A 21,823-nucleotide genomic window follows, 5' to 3' on the forward strand; every position below is an offset into this window, starting at 1 on the left:
AAATCATTGTAACACTGATAGATTAACTCCTGAAAAACAACTTCTATTTTTACAATCATTTGAGCTATATTTATAAAACCATTTGTATTTCTTATGCAAAGAAGCCAAAATTGCAAAATATTAGTTAAAATTTACGTAACAAGCAAAGCCGCAGACAGCTATGATGTTGATGTAAAGGAGACTTCAACGTTTATCCTACCTCACAGAGTTATCTTACTTAACGGAACAAACAACATTATCATGGCGTAGTAGTAAAACACTGACTGATGAAAGGTACCTAACTCTGTGTGAATTCATTCACAGCTTTGCTAGCTTAATCAAAAAGGCAACCAGGAAATTAAATGGTGGAAAACATCAAGTCCGATTTTGTATGTATTTTAATCGAATAATTATAGGAAATTTGATTCCCTGCTTCATTTTCAGTACGAAATTTGGAGTGCCGATTGTGGTATGCAAAGCTGCATTGATAACTTATTGACAGAAAACTTAAAGAGTTAAGAAAAAAAAGTGAAGCATGTAATAAATTCCGTTTACATTTATAGAAAATGGGGCTAACAACATGACGACCACAACATATATATTTATTTATATATAGAATGTGACATGAACTACAGGCTGTGTACTTTCTCACAATATCCCACACGACTTAGGTTGAGGTTGCATGTTCCCACAAGAGGCCATTTAAACAGCGTTCCTAAAGACAGCTGAGCTCGATCTATTACCGATAAAGGGACCACTGCGATAAAGTGCCGAGTTACACTTAACCTATTACCCAAAGCCAAAGATTTTCTCATAATATTCAACTTCATAATAATTCTTGGTAAATGCTTGGAATTGTCTCAACTGGTCCAAAATAACAGTAAGCCCAAATACCGAAACAAAATCCCTAACAACAAAACCAGTAAAAATTTAATCTAGTTCGTAAAATTGAATAACGAAAATGCAAGATGTTTACAAACAGCCTGGGGTTCCACAAATAAATTGACTGGCTTTGCGGGAAAAGGGTGGAACATCTTATTTCAATCCACCTAACACACTATCCTAACCAAGATTGCTTAGAATCAAAATTTCGGTTTTTACCAAATGGACAAATCGATAAGAAGCATTATTGAAAATAAATTAACTATCACAAAGCGTTTCTTTCTCCTTTACAAAGACTGCGAATAATATCTAATTAGAAAGTAATTGATAATAACTAAAATAGCAAATTGGTTGCACAATTTAATGTTTGATTGATATACTAAATTATCTGTCTTAGGAAACGCTGATGACCCCTCTGAATTCGTAAATAAGCCTCAGAAAATGTTTACCACAAATGTCAAAAACATTCTGCTTTGTAAGAAAGCAAAAAATATTGTAGCCCATCGCAAACAATCGTTTGCGATGGGTATGTATCACGAATCACTTGTCATAGGCCTATAAACATTCAAATTGGTAATTTCCTCTCCTGGTTTTGTTTTCACTGCCTGAAGCGATTAAAAATCTTAATACTAGCACATGCAAGCCTCCCTGCCTACCAAAATAAGAATACACGTTTTTGCCTCTCTTTTTATAAGCAACCCACTGATTACAGCAAACCAAACATGACATCAATAAGCTTACATCGAAACGAGGGGGTTTTCAAAGCGAGGACTCGTTTAAAACTGGGCACAGGCAAGTTAAGCTAAAAGCCGCGTAAGGGCGGGAACGTGGATCTAAGTCCGCTCTGTCACCTAGAATGGCATTAGAAAAGATAAGTTTCTCTGGATATCTTCTACCTTAGTTCGTACATAATTTCTGATAAAATCTTCAGCACACTGGTGTCCATCATTTGTGAAGTGGCTAGGGATAGTATTCTGTGAACGTATGGTAAAAATGGGGATCTGTCTATAATGCCGCGAGCCAAGCAGAGAAGAATATCCGCCGCTCTCCGTAACATGTTCACACTGGTACCACAAACGTCTTCCGCACTCAGTCCTGGTTGCACGACGCCACCGCCCGACACATATGAAGAGGTATTTTTCTCTGCCTCTTCTAAAAACAAAAGAACATTCCCTATGCACGATTTTTGTTCGACAATGGTCGGTATGATGTTATCCCCGTGCGATAAATTGTCTAAAACGACAACTGCGAATTCCCTTACAGGCACTGACGACTTAATACCAATAGCCTTGACTAGCTCTTTGAACAACAGTTTTAGACGACTTGCTGGAGGTGTTGCTAGTATCAGATCAACATTGTTATCAGTGATACTCAGCTTTGCCAGGGTCTCAAGGGCCAGTCGCTTCGGTGACAGTGCGTATTTGCTAGGTGCAGTGGGCATTGGATCGCGTGCCTCTGAAGACTGGCACACAACCCAATGTAGAAGGCCATCAAGAAGGGGAAGAATGATGTGTTCTGGGTATCGAGACAGGTCCATTTGTCCAGCGACATTTGCTAAGATGACAAGAATGTTTTCACGAACAGCTTTTAGGCCTTCCAAACAGAGCTCGCTATATCTATCCTGTTGGGCTTCAGCCGTACCCATGTCAGAATCCTCCTGAGTGAGTCGAAACTCCGAGTGATCAGTGACAGGGTGCTCGTGTTTGAAAAGCAAGAGCTTGCCCATTAGCAGCAACAAGCCAGGATGATTTGCTAGATCGTTATCATTACCTGAAACAAACGACAGTGACCTGAAAATGTTTGATACGGCTACAAGACGACCAAATATCGATTCATCGCTATCGCCTCGTAAACAAAACGGAGAGTTCTCAGGAGCGAAAGCCTCTTGACTCGGTACTCTGCCACGGTTCTCTGCAGTCAAACGACATTTCAAGTACCCTATAAACTCCTTTGATGTGTCTAAGTATTGCTTTGTATAGTCTGTATCTAACTCCAGCACACCGCAAAGCTCTTCGACAGTAGTATCTAATAACGGCTTAGGCTGCAAAAGACCTTTCTCTAAGAACTCCATAGCTTTGAAACTTTCAAAAGCTGCTAAATTGCCTGACATCTTCAACTCTGAGTTATCAAAAAGCTTTTCTCCGTCCAACAGGCAATTTTTCACCTTACCGCCATTTAGTTTCTCATCTTCGGAAGACTCAGCCGCTTGAGTTGATTCCGATGCAGATTTCGAGGTTTCGTCGACAGCCTTCTTTGTGTCAGGTGATTGTAAGCTGTCAGTAGCTGCACTCGTGACGTCATTCACCTTAATTTCCGCTTTCTCGTTCACGATTTCTTCACGATCCTTGCTAAGTACCTTATCGTCTGAATTTACGATTGTTGCTTTCTTAGAAAATGGCTGCACGTGATTAAATTTCTTATCAAACGCACTGTCGTCACTTTTTTCCTTGCTATGATTTTCGTTTACGTTATTTTTTGGTAATTCTTCCGTGATCTCAACATTCTCCTTTTCATTCATTGGAGAATCGCAAATGCCTTCACAGAGGTTCTCTTGTGATGCAACCTCGTTAACATCGCAGTCTGGTGTTTTTACTTCTTCTTGTAGTGGAATCTCCTTCGCCGTAACATCTTCTCTATCTAGAGATCCCGTGACTTTGTTTTGAAACGTTCTTAGGTCGTTTAACTTAGGCCGTAGTGACAGCTGTATATGTGAAGTGTCATCACCCCCTCCCGATTTCCAAATAGCCTCTGTTAGATCACACACGTCCTCTTCTCCTTCGCAGACGCTATACGAAGCAACAGTGGCAGAGTAACTCGACTTTGCATGCTTGACAACACCGACCCATAGTTCGTTCAGCGTTTCCTTTCTAGTCCGTTTTTTGTTCGGGACTTCTTCGTCCTCTTCTGGAAGTGAATTTGTCAGTTCCTTTTCGAATTGCATGGCCGCCTCGACGTCTTTTAAAACGTGGAACGCGTCCATGCAGCAACGACGAAAATGGTCCATCAACGTGTCTAACAGACCAGGAAGTTGTGGTAAATGAAAATATGATATCGTTTTATCATCATGTAGGAGAATGTTTAGGGTGTCGATGGCCCAAGTGCACTCGGCAAGCAGCCCTGATTTAAGCGACATCATGATCCGCCAAGCCTCAACAGGACCTAATCAAGATTATAGAAATCATCAAGTACAAAATTCTTATTGAGATTCAATAGTTTTAGTTGCATAAATATTAAATGAACGCATGTCTTGGAAAGCACAGGCGCTGAATGTTTTAAACAGCCTCTGTGGTAATAATAATAATTATTATCATTATCATTATTATTATTATTATTATCTGTTTATTTAAAGTAGGCGTAAAAAAAGCTACAAAATAAAAGCTAATTCAAGCCTATTACAAAGTAAAATTGTTTAAAAACCAAAAAAATAAGAATACATATAAATATATCTAACATGAGAAATAATTAAGTATAAATACATATATACATATATACAAGATTTTTTCAGCATTTGTGCACACGATATGCACAAAAATACTCTGGGGTCAAAAATAGACTGGTCAAGAGGGAGGGGGAGGGCTCATAGTCAAGACCCAAATTTAAATAAACAGGTTTTAAAAAACGGGGGAGCGAATCGACCTTTTTTGAAGCGAAATTATGTTTTAACTTAACGTCTTCGACGATGGAACAGGGGGTTGGAATAAGGAGTGTGGGGGGGGGGCACGAACTTTTGACCTTGGCAATCTGAAATAGTTATATTTTCATTGTAGCCCTACATAGATAGGCAAACGCAAATGAAATCCTTCCCAAAAGATTCCCTGGTAATTTTGTCATGTCATGCTTGGACAAGAGTAAGAACATCATAAAGTAAAAAACTGCATAAAAGAAACTGCAGATTAAGAGCGACCCCTAAACTGATTTTTACTCAATTGTGCACTTAAAATATAGAGAAACCACTATATAAAAGCATAGGAGCCGGTACAGCATATTACAGAAAATCACAGGTTTTTAAGCGGAAGCAAATTCAATGAAAAAAAACAAGCAGAAGAAAGAGCTTACCAAGTTCCTTTGATGTGAGCTTGTGTCGTTTATTAAGAACTGGCTTGGTGTTTTCTACTGAATCAGGAGGAAACACAAGTGGCTCTCGTTTCAGTGCAGGGTGAAGCGATGACTTCTGGGATTGGTTGGCATGGTCACTAGTCACTGGGGTAGAAGATCGCTTTGGTTTCAGGGGGATGTTTGGGCCTTTGTTAGTGGGCCAAGGAGAATTCTGGTCTTTCAGACTGCTTTGGTATCCTTTCATCTTATTTGCTAATCGTTGTTCTTTGCTTATGAATGCTTGTGGATGCTGTGCTCTGTTCATTGCCCCCTGTTGCTGCTGACTCCAAGGAGCTCTCTGGAGGCCTTCAGGAAACAGCTCCGGGGGTCCTGACACTGGCCTTTGCTGGAAATTTCTTGGCCATGAAGGCGATAGAGGGTTCTGCATGGGGTTCTGTGGCATTCCACCAGGAAACGACTGGCCACCAAAGCCTTGGGCTTGGCCACGCTGAAAGTTTGGTCGTTGGAAGCGCATAAAGGAGTTCATTTGGTATCCAGAACCCACATCCGGGTTATTACCGTACGACGTTCTGCCAGGATAAACTGGCCTAGTTTGATTACTGCTCATGGCACTGCTCATGGGGTTGTTTTGACTCATGGCCATTTGCATCTGGTTGTTTACTTGATACGGGTTCTGATTGGCACCATCTGGGACAGGCATCTGCCAATCTCTCAAACCAGAATCCTGCGCCATGCCAGATGACGGCATAGACTGCATCTTGTTCATCTGCTGTGATGCATGACTAAGCTCCTTCGCAGCTGAAGGTAGCGTATCATCCAAAGCGATGGTTGGTACTGGCTTTTCTGGGGGCTTGCTAGCGCCCTCCTTCTGCCATGCCCGCAGAAAAGAGTCTCTAGTTTTGTTTTCGAACTGCAGTAAGTATTTTGTGTACTGGTTCTTCACAGTATAGGCGAGTGAAGCACTTGTTGATGTCAAATCCATCGATTTCAAGACTTCTCTGAACTGCTTCCTTTTCATGACCTGATTAGACACAACAAATTAACGTCATTTGGTTTGCAATAGCTTGCACTAACGTTTGGGTATTTACAGCAGTTATTTAAGAGTGGCAGAAAGCTAAATAAAACTTTATCTGTAATCCGTGAATCTACATAATATATTTAGAAAATCGTTAGCTAATTCAGTTTTTTAACATAGATGAAGGCGGTTTTACGCAAAAAAGATTAATTTTCTATGTCACTAATGCTATTACAACTGACACTCTAAACCAGGCATACATTGTACATAAAACAAATTTGTCTGCTCAAAAATTTTCCTCTTTTATAGGGATGAGCAGGTGGGTTGTCATTGTGACCAAAGCATACACTGCCTAGGGAATATCACCTTGTCTGAATTGTACGCGTGTGTTAATGGAACCATTTTCTTTGATGGCTGACAAAATTTATTATATCAACCAAACAATAGGCAACAACCAACTGAAAACATTCCAGGGACGTTGTCAGAAGTACGCATTAGACAATAGGATGAAACATCTCACCTCTTGAAGCCCTCCTCTTGTGAGAACAGCTCGAAACAGTCGATAAAGATCAAGCGGTTGTTTACAGACAATGGGGACTTTCGTCACAGGTGTTCCTTTGACGAAAAAATTATTAGTAAATATATTAGATAAAGATTTACTGTCATAAGCTCTAGCACAAAGTAAATAGACTAATATAGACCTTAGAAAACATTGTCGCGAAAACAATATGACTGTTGTCTGGAGCAAAAATAGATACATATTTGTAAAGGGCATTTAATTAAATATAAAAAAACTACGAAAAAGATAAGTAGATTTGCGATTTCGAATGCCCACGACAAAGAGTGGGGCGAATCTCTAGAAGTTAGCGAATTCACCCGCGAAAACTTTGACAAATGACAAATTATACCGGAAAAAGCACTAAAAACTTCGTTTTATCTAGCAATTTTCCAAATTTCAGCTCCTGCCACAACTAACTGAGTTTGGACACAAACTGCATCTAAAATTAAACGCGAAACGTGTGGCCTTTTGCTGATGAGCTCCCCCCCCCCCCCCCCTGACGAGATCATGGTTGTTGGTCTATAAATAGAACCAGGAAACTAAAAATGACATTCAAATAGACACACAACTGAACCGTTCGTTCACACACATCAATTGATATAAGTGGGAAACTGACTCACCATTGACACTCATAAATGCCAGGTACTTGTCGAGGAAGTTCCGCCTTTCTTCGTCTTCTGACAAATCATACAGCTTTGAGAGCTAAGGCAATTCAAAAAAGCGTGTCATGCTAGCTTATGTAAGGACGGAGAAAAGGTTTAATATTTAGTACAATCGCATTGGAAAACAAAATATTTATACATAAATTTGAAATTTTGCCCAGAACTCACACAAGGTCAGTTAATTAAATAAGAAAATAAGGCCCGTTTTTAATAGGTAATCTTTAAAAAAATGTGAAAAGCCTGCGAAAAAATGAAAAAAACATACTTTTGGCGAACTTTGAGCCCGGCTACAAATCTTAATTTACTTTTAAGAATATATACTTTTTAATTTTAAGATTTATCAATATTCATAAGCAAATTCAAGCCTTAATAGTTATATAAACTTTTATCTTGTTTTACACTGTTTTTTAAACATGTTTTAATGTTTTTTTAATGTCTTCACAGGTGTCCGTAGCACTGATCCACTTTAGCTAATCGAAATTAAATACCAGCGGGCTATTGTCTATATCATAAACACCCGCGGGCTATTGTCTATATCATAAATCCCGGGGGCTATTGTCTATATCATAAATACCCGCGGGCAATTATATATATCATAAAATATTGAAGCGAAAATCGAAACGTTTCAACAGGAAAGAAACGCTTTGTCAAAATATCATATTAAATATTTAACGCATTGTCGCGTGAGACAAAGACATCCTGTTAAATTCCTGGGATACTTAATTCCATCTGGTTTATCAGTGAGAAGACGGGTTGATTTCTAGGAAATCCAGGAGAAAATCGCAGCTGTAAACATTGATTAGCCGTTAATTACCAAATTGTTTTCCGCTTTAAAGCAGGGATTACAATAAAGAGAATCTATCAATCATAGGCATAAAAATCTATCTTAGAGAAGCGGCATATTTGAAAGATCCAAATCTTTTAGCACTGGACAAAATCAATATGACCACAGTCAATCCGCCGCGCGGTACGAGGCGACATCGCGTTTAAACATCATGCGGCAGAAGACCTGATAATCTAATAGCGTGAAACTCAGAGTAGCAACTTAGAGCAGTCTTGTTCTATTCATCAGAAAAATGTCCCACGCTGTCTATACGGCATCCAGCACTTTCGGACAGACTGGTAAACAGTTATTTTCATTCAAATCAAAACATAGCTTCTTGGTGGATTCTAAGATAAATTTTGTAATTCTCGCGATGAATTGGTATTCAAACAAAATTCTAACGTTATTAAAGGCAGTCTGTCCCCTTCGTGATGCTCAGGCAAATTACGCTATTGTGGTTCTTCATTCTGATTGTTTATTTGTGCATTCAATCAACGATGCATGAATATCGTGGCCATGAAAAGAGATTTTGAAAACAATGGGGGCCTACTGCTTTTAACAGGGTGAAGAAATGTTACCAATTAATGTTAAGTCAAGGTACTTTGGCAAAGAAACCCACAAGTAAACTCCAAACAGGATTTTGCCCTCACGGCCGTTAGCAAAAGATTCCTCTAAATTCTACATATTTCACGATTTTTACGATTGTCAATTAAACTCAAACTTAAACTTAACTTAAATTACACTAGATCGTAAAAAAATTCCTCGACTTTATTTTATACATTGATGATTCTTAACATGCACTAAAATTATCGCTTAATGAAAATTGCATCAAGATACCCATTTTCAAAACATCATCAAATCCAACAGCAATGACAAGGAACAATGACATGTTTTTATCAGCTATTTTATGGTAGAAAGCTGGAAAGCCGAAGACAGCCGCCACGATAAACAAAGCAAACAGCAATTGTAAAAAACTGCTGAACTTTTTTGTAATAATATCTTGCGTGGAAATGATAAGGATTTCCTACCGAAATCTTGCACCTTTGAAGATTCGTTTAAAACATTCGAAGTGACACCTTCGATTCTGATTCAAAAGTGATTTCGTGAATTTTTGTCAAAAGACGTGACCTGGTCGCCATCGACGATTAATTCGTTCTTAGGAACATAAAGAGAATGAAACTCTTCTTCGCTGTATCAAAGATTTTATACTGGCAATGGTGCTAAGGAGATAGGATCTTGCAGGCCATTAATTAGAAATGAAAATTAGAAATGCGTGGGAGATACATACCTGATCGAATCTGGCAGGCGACCTTGATTGCAGCAGTCTCTTTGTTGTCTAAATAAAAAAAAATCAGATCATACTTGATGGAAATCAAATTGGTTCTGCTGCTTTCTCGATAATGTTTTTGCATCTGTTGTTTAGCAAGCTACGGTTGGCACTTGCAAGAGCAACACAAAATCAGACGAGGAAAAAGTAAACAAAGTCCATAAAAATGTGTTCATTACTCATCCAGACATTTTTCTCAAGATTTGACAACCCTCTCTAGAAAGCAAGGGAAATAAGGCTGGGTTTGTGTGTGGTACTTTTTGCTTTGACTGGCTTCCCTGCAGTAGCTGACCAGGTGATTGCTACGTTTACTGGGCGCTGATAGTAAGGCAGGATCAATAAGCCATGATGTCATAGATTAGTAAGAGTCTGATGTCAATTTTGGCAGATAAGGACTGTAAGCAGGTTTGGGGCAGTTGGGTAGGTCCTTAACGACAATAAAGAGCCTGGCTTTGAAGTCTACTCATCTACAGATTACGCAACTGTAGCTAAAAAAGAGCATCATTATCCTCTTTATCTTTAAAATATCGCTCAAATAAACTGCTTTTTGACTGGAAATATTGAGGTCATTAGAGGCAAAGATTGTTTTTCCAATGGCTGAGTCACTTTAAAAAATCATTTGATCGTACCGGTGATGTGGGTGTGTTTGGCCACGAAGGACTGATGCTATCGAGGTCTTCAGGAAACGGAGACGAGGCTGGTGAAACACCAGATATCCCAGACAAGGGGGTTGGCGGGGCGGATGACTTGGTAGACGGGGCAGCGAGAAGGTTCTTGTCCGGCTCGTCCTGCGGTTTTTCTAGAAAAGCAAAAGGATGGCTGTTTTCAACAATGGAATTCTTCATCGTTTTTAAGACATGCTTCAGACTATCGGGCAGTAAAGGTTGTTTCAATACAGCAAAAATTATCGAATTTTGTTACTTAACTGGTCTTTAACTAGCGTCAACAACGTTTTATGAGTATTCACAAAAATGAAAGGCATGCGTGCTGGAAAACGTGCAACAGGGAGATATTTTAAATTTCGAGTGAGGAAAAATGTATTGATGTACATATCTTTTAGGTACTAGTAACAATCCGTTTAAGTATAAGTTGCAAGATATAAGTAGCAATCATGTAATGAATCCTGGTATTGACTACCACAAAACAGTAATACGGAGAGATTTAAATGACATCATAAATGACATCACAAAACTCTTTGCTTACCATCTACAGCTTGCTCGTTCGCAGCAGTTTTCGAATCATCTGGGTCAGCTTCTTTTTTAACACTGGGATTCTCTTCAATGATAGGTTTTTCCTTCGCAGCACCCATTAGTTCTTCGGCATCATTTACTGAATCTTCATCAATTTCGTTTTCACCATTGTCTACGTAGGAGATATAAACAAAGTTAAATTACAGTTAACATAAAGTATCATGCTATCATCACAATCTTACTCGATCTATAGTTCTTTGGATCTTTAATTTGTAGTCAAACCTACGATGATCCCAAAACATTACTTGGTTTGTCACATTCAAACAGAATTAAGGTCTTATGGGCAAACTGATTCACCAACATCATTTCATGTTTTTTCTCTATTTGTTACTTCAAAGCTCTTCCTTAAGAATCCAAGCATTGACAAGCTAGTTGTTTTGATGAAGACGAAAAAGATTATTTATAGTAATTTGGTTTCTGGAGGTGAAAGCCTCAAGCATCGAATATTTTATCAAAATGCTCTTAGAAAAGGTTAAGCTGTCAGCCAGGACCCATTTTGCCATAGCCATAAACGAAAAAAGACCACTGCAAACATAGATGAAATACTCTGGCTTTTTTATCCTGGTGAATAGAGCATCCCCTATCATTTACATAACATATCATGATACCACACAGAGATTCAACTCACTTTTTTCGTTTTGTGCTGCAGAACAATTTTCAAGAGCACTCGGTTCCTGTTTAATGCTAACTTCCCCACCGTTACTTGCGGAGCTGGCTGGGGATACACTTGACTTTGCACCTTCACTTTGAGGAGATTTCTTCATGACTCCTGGAGATGCATTTTGCACCTTTGCCTGGTTTCCAAACCCCGGACTTCCAAAGGCGGTCTGTTCAACGCTTGGAGAAAACCTGTTTGAATTAGCACTGGCTCGTCCTTGACTCATTGGAGAATCTGCAAAATTAGCTGTTTGTCGCGGCAAATTTGGACCTAGTGGTGATGCTGATGGAAAGTCTTTGCCCTGTGGTGATTGAATACCATTGCCTGTGTTATTGAAGGGGGATCCCATTACATCAGGTGATACAAATCCTCTAGGCCCATACTGGTAGGCATTTGGGTAGCCAGTGCCAGGGGGGAAATCTCGCCCAGGACGACTGCTTGCTGCTGCTGCTCGCACTGCAGCTGCTGCTGCAATAATTGCAGCCTGTCTTTGGTTTTCTGTTGGGATTTGTACTGTATTGTTCATACCTGGAATGCAAAACATCTTCTATTTGAATATAATTCATATTTATGAAAATAATTCCCAAATCATCTGTTATGTATAGTTTAATGTTGTATAGGCAGGGTGTTAAAGGCTATCATGTGTAAAAAACGGTTTTAAGATGCAATACCAAGTTGCATTTTTGATGAAACTATCAAGCAATCACAACTTTAAGTGAGAAACTCTGAGTGGCAACTTTTAACTGTCCTTCTCCACAAATCAAAGTGTGAAGCATACACAAACACAGTTCAACCTATGGTTTTGCCTGTCTCTTGAAAAATGTTACAGGCTGGGCTTTTTCAACAGGGTTAGAGAACAAAACAGTCATTAACTACAAGACTAGTGCAGTCAAACGCCAAACACTAAATAGCAACTCAATAGCAAACTCAAAAGTAGTTCTTTAACTTTCTGCAATCACAGTACCTAATTACTGTGTCTATTATATTACATTTCATAAAAGAAAATTGGAATAGCTTAGTATGTAAAAGTAAAGTAAGAATTTATAAAATACGACAAAACATAATATAAATAAATCTATTATTTACACTCTAAACACTTAAATAAATCTATAAATAAATCTATTAAATCTATTATTTGCTTCTTCTGTGCTATGCATTAGACAAAATCTACTGGAAAGTGACAGACTTTATGTTGTAGTATTCAAAAGACACTCACTTTTTGCTTGGTTGACAGGAAAACCTGGTCCAACAGGGCTGTACATACTTGTCTGTCGTTGATCAACTGGACCTTGAGTTGGTGTCTAAATAGAAAATGAACAGATTGATATAAAAAATATAACTTACTTAAATAAAAAAAATGCTTATGAGGGTTATTTGTTAACAAATAAAAATAAATTCAACCAATATCTAACTCCAGTTAATTAATAAAAACATTCATTTACATACTAATAAATACTTCAAACTTAATCACAACAAACAAATAGATCAAATATTACTTGAATTGAGTCGCCCAAAGGAAAATATGCAGTATGTCTTTGATGTTTCAGAAACTGCAAATCAAAACTGCATTTTAAAGGTTGATTGAAAGTTCATTGAACTTAAAAGCTATGTTTTAATTTAAAACCGATAGAACATTCATCACTCTTTCTAACTGTCAAATCTAACTTAATTCATACGTTCAAGTGTACCAAAACTTAAAAATTACCACTTTGCGTTAAATAAACTGACTCAGTTTTCTTGTACTTGATCAATGATTTGGAATAAGCTCAATACAATTTATGATATTCAATATAACCAGAAATTTAAAATACAATATTGCATTGATTGTGACAATTTGAATGATCAATGAACTATATGAACCAATACAGCATTGATAAGCTAAACAGACATTCCACTGTAACAACAAATGCATATGTTTGAGTTTCTAAAAGGACTGTCAATAACACAGAACTGTGTGTTGATTTATGCTGGAGAAAATGGATCTTCAGAATTTAATGCAGATTGGGAAATTGCCATTTTGATTGTGTTAGCACAGTGCAAACAGCATAAACAAAGTGGGTCAAAACCTCAGTCAAATACTTAATACCGCTGGTGGCAATGCTGGCAAATTTAAAACAAACTTAGCAGAGTGACTGTTTGCACGGAAGCTAATCTTCCTGGTGCAAGGCTTTCAAACAACTATTACAGCCAAGAGACAAAAGATTTTCAGTGAAAATAATAATAATAAGAACAATCAATGAAACTTTCATACATGTCAAGAAACATTAAAATGCAACAATGACAAGTTATAAGTAGCCAAATCATGACTAAAACAACTCTTGCAGACTTAAAATATAAAAATTAAAAAATTCTGTTACAGAATCAAAGTAAAAGTAGGACCAGACTTTGAATAGAAATCTGAATCACCATTTTTGATCAACAAGCAAAATAAACATGTACATTCCTTAGTCTGGTAATAGTATAAGAGAATAAAAAAAGAAGAATTGTGTGTTGTGGGAGACAGGTCATATTTAGCTTATGCCTTGCAGTTTGTCAAATTCGTCAAAAAAGTTTTCTTCAGTTTTTAAAATGATTAAAAATGGCTTTGGTACAGCATAAACAATGTTTCTAAGCAATCCCTCTTTAGCTATTGGCTATTTTTTTGCAAAGGCTATTTTATGCATAAACCTGGAACAAATTCCCTTAAATCTATGAAAACATACTTAACCTTAAACCTAAAATACTAAACATTTAAAATCTTGAATCTGTCCCACACAATCCATAAAAGTCCCACACAATCCCTAAAAGTCCCACATAATCCCTAAAAGTCCCACACAATTCATACTACTTATAATATCATTATACAACACAATACATTATTGCAAAGAACTGTATAATAAATATAGAAAAGAAGCAGAGAAAAACAGAAGAAGGCAGATCACACCTATTCAATTATGAAATCGTTTTTGAAATACTTTTGTACACTTCTGCAATTAATTTTGACTTTAGATTCAGATTACAGACTGTTCTTTCAGTCTATATTCAAGTCACCATGATGCAATTACATGCGAAATTTATTGAAAATGTCAGGTTGAAAATTCTTCAAGGGATTTCATGATCAGCTCCTTTTCGCTCAAATCTGTTATCAAACTTTCTATCATCTTAAAAACTATAGTAAAAACACACACAATAGGAAAAACAACATCCAGATAAATGGCATGTTGATCTTTACTTGAGCTCAAAAAAGTTTTTTACTGAAGTTGGGAGTAATTTCCAAAAAGTAGATGGAATTGGTGTATGAGGCTTGGTTTTTATTGAAAAATTGATTTTTCCAATAATTGAATAGCTGTTACTTGCTAGTTAACTTGTTACACCTTGTTTGCAAGAAAAGTATTAACTGGCAGATTTGAACTTGAGATATCACACTAGGAAAGAGAAAGAATGCCAGTTAAATGGGCATTAGCAAACAAAGTGCTGAGAATACTTTTGAGAATCCAATTAATTTATATGTAAGCACATTTCAAACAACATCACTATCTTTAAGTGGGTATCAATACAACATCCAAAAAATAAAATTTAATGAAAGTGTCTGCATGGGAGGGGTAAACTGGTCTTTATGACCCTAACCCTGCCTCAGTTTTGGGTGGATACTCTAACAGATGTATAACCAAAGCCTTGCAATTTAATTCTCAAAACTTCAAGCAGAATTAACAAAAAAGTGATAACTTGATCACTCTTGCAAAACAAATTCGCCAACAACTATTGTTCACATTTTGTGTATTATTGAAAATACAAACCACAATAAACAAAGCCCATTAGAAGTGCTAATTAACAATTGTGCATTTAATTTCTCGAGAAAGGTAAAAGATGTGTTATTTTGCATGTTTTGTTACAATTAATTTCTGGATAAAAGCTATAATAATCTTTACGTGACATTTGGTTTTTTAACAAATCATTACCTTATTTATAGTCATAAAAATATGAAGGATGTTTTTCACATCAGACATAAAATTAACAGCCATCTTTCTCTAATGATACAATTTTTGACTTTGAAAAATTTTCAGTTTTTAAAACGATAGTTTATCACAAAATGTCAGATAAATTAAGACGACTTCTGTCTACAATAAAAAGCACTGACAATATTTGAGAAAGTGATTTTGACCCGAGTTCTCAAAAAGCAAAGAACTTTTATCCTGTAAAACGGCTTTTATTTTTACCTGTGGACTAGCTGACTGTGATAAGGGATGATTGAAGCCTTCAGGTCTCATTCCATTACTTCTGAATCCAGCATCTGGACCAAAGTACTGATTATTACTAAATTCTTGTCGATTCTGAAATTGCTGATACTGTGGTGGGAATTCTGATGTCTGATTGGCCATATGTGGGCCGATTGGACTTTGCTGAGACATTCCTCCCTCCATCATACCCATCGGCATTTGATTACCAAAATGATCCTATTTGAATGCGAGAATCAATTCTTTAGCAAATAGCTTTAAATAGCTATAAAGCAATGCAATTTGATGGTGACTAGCTGCAAATATTTTGTTTTTTATATTCACATAACCACTCTCTATTCAACGTTTCACTAAAGAGTTACAACAAATACTGCAAATCCTCAAATTAGCACCCTCTTTTATTAGTGCCCCCAAAGTATTTAATAAGCGCATGGGTTCCTTATTCATAAAGAGGATGGGTTCCTTGTTTATAAAAAGGATTTGTCAGGAGGATGGTTATGTTGATTATGATGATGATGATGAAATATACATACAAGTCGGACCCTGATGGACATCTTGCGGCAAAAAATTGATAAAATGTAGTATATAAGTAACACTGCATCATGACAAGAATTAACAACAACAAAGACTCATAAATCAGTAAGGGCTAATTTTTTCCCGGCATACAGGGCTTCATGAGGGCAAAAGACTTTGAATAAAATCTGAATCACTTTTGCTTTGATGAAGCCCAGTATGCCGGGGCAAAATATTAGCCATTACTGATTTATGAGTCTTTGTTCTTGTTCATTCTCGTCACGTTGTGGTGTTACTGATTTGCTACAATAGAGTTCTCAAGTGTGACGTCACAAAAAACTACTTTTAGAATTTTCGAATTTTGACCACATAACATGAAAGAACACTATTAATAAAATACTTCCATGTATGCAAAATCAGTTAAATTTGTCAAAAAATGGGTGAGCTATGGTAAATAGAAGATTTAAAATTCACTAATGGAATACTATTATTTTGGCTCAGTTCATAAAGTTATAAACTGAGACCAAATTTCAGAAGTTTGATGGGGCCAGAACTTGTGCTCATCTGGACATATATCAGCCAATTTGTAATACCTTTAACTGACTTTGAATATTTAGAGGTATTTCTCAATACTTTTTCAGGTTATGGGAAAAAAATTCAAAAAATAGATTTTTGTGACGTCATCACTTGACAACTCTATACCTACATTTCCTTTTTGGAATACAAGTTGATTTGTATGAAATTATTGGGAACAGAATGTATACATGGAAACCATAATCGATGAGATGACTCATAAAACTGAAACATGTTTTAGGAATTTTTAGTTTTCCATATGATTATGCTAATCAAAATAGTGTGACCTTGGTTTCTATTAGCAAAAATCATAATATTTAGAAACAGTATTTTTCAGCGAATACATTTTCAATTCCTGTGTCTATAACCCAGACCTTTAAAACTTGATCCACTGATTACAAATAATGTATTTATCTATTTGAAACATGAAACAGCAGTAAACCTACACTCTGGATGACTACAATGGCTCAAACCTATTGATTTTTTGTGTCACTCAAAGGTTTTAAAACTTAATTGCAAACAAGTACATTACTAAAGAATAAATTAATTCTTTACATTGCTTCATTTACTTGTAAAATCATGCTGAAAATACATTTCAAAATAGACAAAAACAAAAATAAAGTGTGTTATTTCAACTCATTGATTTGAAATAAAAAAGTCTACTCCTTGAAAATTTTAGCATTGAACATGTTTTGTATCAATGCCATCTATATAAAGAAATGGTTACATTTTTAGCTTATTTCCTGCACCACAGAGTCTTTCTTAGAGGAAAGACAAACATTGATTTGAAGGAGTCCCATTCCAGACAAACACATGACCATCTGATAACATCTAGTCTGCTTCTGATTAGAGTTATTTTTAACTGCTAGTTCTCTGCATAAAATTCAAATAAAAAACTAAAGCCAATTAAAAGTCACATTTTAAATCATATATATTTATGTGACAAGTGGTACTACCAGGGTTTACATTCTTAAAGAATAATGCTGAAGATGAGCCATCCTCACACCAAAAGTACCACTGAAAGTACCACTTTGTCTTGAAATTCTACTGCACTAGGATTACACATTACTAGCAAAAAATACAAATCTAACAGGCTGAGCAAATGAAAAAACATGAAAACAGAACATAAACAATAAAAACATAATACGGGGCCAAGATGAGTGAATAAGTTTGATTCAAAATTCACTTCATTGAAATATTTACTTGAAACCTGATAAGGAAAACCTGGCTTCTTTGCCTGATATTTTATTTCAAAACCCTTCGCTAGCTGACATTCAATCAGTAAAACAAAAGCCAATTAACTTTTTAAATCAAATCTCCCTGTAAAATTGAAATTGACATTGGAATTTTTAGTTGTCCTTTCTTGTGGCTGGCACAAAAATTACATTACAGTTACATCTAAGAAAATGAAAAATTCACTAAATTACCTTCAAAGCCCATAGTAAATAAAAATAGGATAATGAAAATGAAATGACTAATATCTTATATATTAATGTTAAAATAACTAATAAATGAATATATATGTTAGAAAATATTCATCTTTCAAGGGCAAAAAATGCATTGTTACAGATAACCACTGATAATATAGACAAAGGTTAATAGAAATTTAGTTCTTACATATTTTCATCTTTGAGGCTTACAAAGACTCAACAAGCTACTTATTCACAAGTCTGGTTGAAGTAAATAAAATACACAAAAGAATGCATTGTTGCCCTCTCAATTCAATGGCTAGACCTACTTCCCTGTTAACAGACAATAGAAAATACTTTAGGCATACTTAATCTATTTGCACCTGTTGTTCACAAAAAACAATGTATTCATTGATAAATAAATCAACAAGAGGTTATAATTCCAAGAAACATGAGACCAGAGGTCAAGTGTCACAAGAGATTAAAGAAAATCTTCAAAAGACAAGGCAGCCTATGAAGCTTAAAAACCGAGTAAAATGAAAAAGTACCTAAACTCTTTCCAAAATTTTCCGATAAACTGATCCAAAAACAGAAAATTGAGTAAAACAAGCTTTAACGTGACACATTTGTGGCTGGCTAATAGAATTAACATAGTTTTATATAAGATTAACATTCTACTTCAGAACAAAAAGGAAAGACCACCAAACAACAATAAACATAACTTTATTATGACAATTAAAAGAGAATTAAACTGACAAAACTAGTAGAAGCTGTAACAACCCTTTTGAAATTTCTTCATTTTTGGGCATAAAATAAATAATTGCTCTAATTCAAAAGTGGAGAAATAAAAGCACAAAAACGAAAATCAGTTGGACTTATGTATAAAACAATACTCTGATTTGATATGTCTAAATATCCTCCTTCCCAGATCTTATGTTTGCTTTGAAGTTAAAGGAAAACTACCAAAACAAAATGGAAAGTAGCTAATCAAGGAAAACTGTTAACAATAGCCTTATCTGTGGAGGAGCGAAAATTGTATCTATTGTATCATTTCAAACAGAAACACTGGATATTTCCTGGTGGAATATCGGATAATTCATTCCCTTTCCCTGAAAATATTCATATTTCATAAATAGTATTTTTTTAAATCATAAAAGAAAAATTACAAAAGTTCTTTACACAACTGCACTTGAAATCGATTCGGTTGCATTTGTTATTTCGTTTGAGGAGCTAACGGTCAAACTCAGATTTGAACGCAAATGATTTCATTTTATTAAAAATATAAAAAGACAGAAAATAAAAAAAATAACTGTTTATTCTATTTTTCATTCGAAATGATATCAACAAACAGAAGAAAACTCAAGTAGTAGAAAGTGACTGGAAACAAAATTAAACACGCGATATTGGCCTAACCTACCGCGTCACATTCACTGTTGAGCTGGGAGGAAGCCCTGCCAAAATAAGCACATGATAGCAACAAGCCACCATAACTGACTAACATTATTTTGAAAAGAGCTAGCTGTAAAGTTTTTTTCATTCATGTAAAAATACTTCTGTGCTAAAACAAGACGGCTCGGCTAGCTACAATAAGCGTCGGAAATCAATAGCTGCGCGGGTGCAAAGCAAATTCTAAACGTGCTCGACAGCAAAATTATTGGCCTAAGAACTCCTGGCCTAAGCAATGTGTTACTTCGTTAAAACATTTGCAGCTGACTTTTCAGCACTGAACGGGCTGTGTTGAATATAAATACTCTGAATGCTGTGTGTCCCTCATATCATGGCAAAACAGAACAGAATCTCGCTAAAAACAACCTTATTGACGGCCAAAACTTTGAATGATCAGACGAAAACGAGCGCTTTGTTCATAGGAAGAAACCATCATTAATAGCGTTTCTATTCGTTTCTAGTTTGCAACGAACCAAATAAAAATACTCTTTTCCCTATCACATGTGTGTAAAAAATGGAAACCATCCAATATTTCGGTTAAACGCCCGACAATGTGGTCGCCTTTAGATGGTTCGCGCGGTTTACCGGTGATAGTGAAGACACATGAACTTACCCTCGACACACTGTTCGTAAAACTCTGCCTTCCTTGAGAGAAATTTTGAGCAGAACTTGCAAACATATCGCTGTCAGATGGCATCCTTCCCTTCATACTTGACGGTGCAAACGAATTGTAATTGCTACCTGAGAAGTTTTCACGATTGCCAACGAAGTTTCCTTGCTGGTTTGGATAGCCTTGAGAACCGAGTTGGTTCTTATAATTAAAGTTCGCATCATTGCGTCTTAAATTCTGTTGCTGCTGATAATATTGGTTTGCATGTTGAGGAAAGTTCTGTGTTTCAAACGGCTCGGGCATGAAACGTGACATTCCGTTCTCCATTCCCCGATAACCGAATGGAGGTGTTTGACTAGGTAGGTTGTTGTTCGGGGATGACATGCCCGGACTTTGTGAGTAACTTGGAAGAAAGCCGTTTGAATTTCCATGCCCTTGATCATAGAACTGCATTTGGAAAGGACTGTTTGGTTCCATTCCTCAATTTAAGCATCATTCGGTCATAATTTGCAGCGCTGGCGTGCAATTTTTGTCCATATTCCAACAGCTAAATACAGATCGCCATAACAAAGCAAACTCTTCGTGTCCTCACCACACAACGAATTCCGCTCAACAATCAACTCTTTACAGGTGAAATATACCACAGATGCAGTCAAGGATACTGTTTAATAGTTTTAAAAGGACTTGAGACTTTAAAAAGCCACATTTGGTACTGACGAAGGACTGCTATCCGTGTTTATTATCAATTTTCCGAAGGTTGGCTTCAAATCCAAGATGGAGCTCTCCGTTGTAATGCAAAACTAAATTGACTCGAACCAGGCCCTTCGGCTGCTATGCCTATTAATGATTCACTTCGAAGATACGGGTGACACGAACCGTAACGTTGGCTTTAACAGCGAAACACTGCTCTAGAAGCCCAGTTTCAAACAGCCTGTCACCCAAGGTCTTTTTCATAAGGCATTATACAATCATTAAATAACTACGAATTATTTTTTTCCTATTTTTTTAACAAGATATCTTAGTTTAAGAATAATAACAATTCTTCCGTGTCATGCACGGGTCCCCCGGATTTTCAACACTTGTCTTTAGGCCGTAAAACACGCCAACTGCACTTCCGCTCTCTACATTCGACAACACGGTGGAATAGCGACCTTACTCTCAATAAAACTAAGTCCAAGCAGCAATATTTCACTGCGACCCTTTAGGGTCACCAGCGCCTGACTCCTATCTGAACTTTTTCTGTTGTTCAATTATCGTAAGAACAGTTTCGCCGATTATAATCCCTCATAAACCACAAAATAAAGGCAGTGAATTCATAAAGCTAGAAGATCTTGCAATCATTTGCATATGCGCAAAGGATGAAAAGACAGGAGTCTCTCTCTTTAGATTCGAATTACCGGACAATGATAAATGGTTCAAAGGAAAAAATCCAACTTATCATTCATTCTACACCAAAAACGACCTACTGATAAAATTTTATTGTTACGGACATTCCCCGATTTATTGCAACTTGCGGCGAGTAATGGGAGTATTTTCCGTCCTCATTTGCATATGCACAACAGTTTACATGTGCTCCGAGGCCAACACACAATTGAGTGTTCAGCTGACCCTTGAAGAGTCCTGATTGGTTGAAATAAGCCAATCGAGATGAAGTTTTGATAAGCGATTTCCGATATCTTCGCGGGTCACAGCTGCGATGCTGCGTGTTGTCATCAAATTCAGGAGCCTAGGGTGAGATCAAGGAAGCCTTTTGGTTCGTAATAAAATATCGATAAAGGAAAGAAGCTAAAATTTCAAAAGAATTTCATTTCTCAGAAAGTTTTGATTGCTTAATAATTTTAGTTGCA

At 36.5% G+C, this 21,823-nt stretch overlaps 1 protein-coding gene across 2 annotated transcripts; it reads right to left on the reverse strand.

Moving 5' to 3' along the window:
* Positions 1–517: 517 nt before the first annotated feature.
* On the reverse strand, positions 518–21,473 carry LOC135685748 (AT-rich interactive domain-containing protein 1B). 2 transcript variants are annotated; one of them, XM_065201803.2, is made up of 11 exons: positions 19,980–21,472; positions 15,408–15,644; positions 12,428–12,512; positions 11,182–11,739; positions 10,507–10,665; positions 9,933–10,102; positions 9,265–9,312; positions 7,112–7,193; positions 6,453–6,547; positions 4,918–5,938; positions 518–4,020 (listed from the first exon to the last, which is right to left on the reverse strand). In XM_065201803.2, exons 1-11 carry the CDS (start codon positions 20,451–20,453, stop codon positions 1,754–1,756), a joined length of 5,196 nt encoding a protein of 1,731 aa, XP_065057875.2. In that variant the 5' UTR covers positions 20,454–21,472; the 3' UTR covers positions 518–1,753. The 2 variants fall into 2 exon arrangements, with proteins under 2 accessions (XP_065057875.2, XP_065057877.2); XM_065201805.2 differs by lacking the exon at positions 15,408–15,644 and having other exon boundaries at positions 19,980–21,473.
* Positions 21,474–21,823: the final 350 nt, after the last annotated feature.

The sequence above is a fragment of the Rhopilema esculentum genome, chromosome 15 (assembly GCF_057945365.1).
Source record: "Rhopilema esculentum isolate cy_ngs chromosome 15, ASM5794536v1, whole genome shotgun sequence".
NCBI classification, from domain to species: Eukaryota; Metazoa; Cnidaria; class Scyphozoa; order Rhizostomeae; family Rhizostomatidae; genus Rhopilema; species Rhopilema esculentum.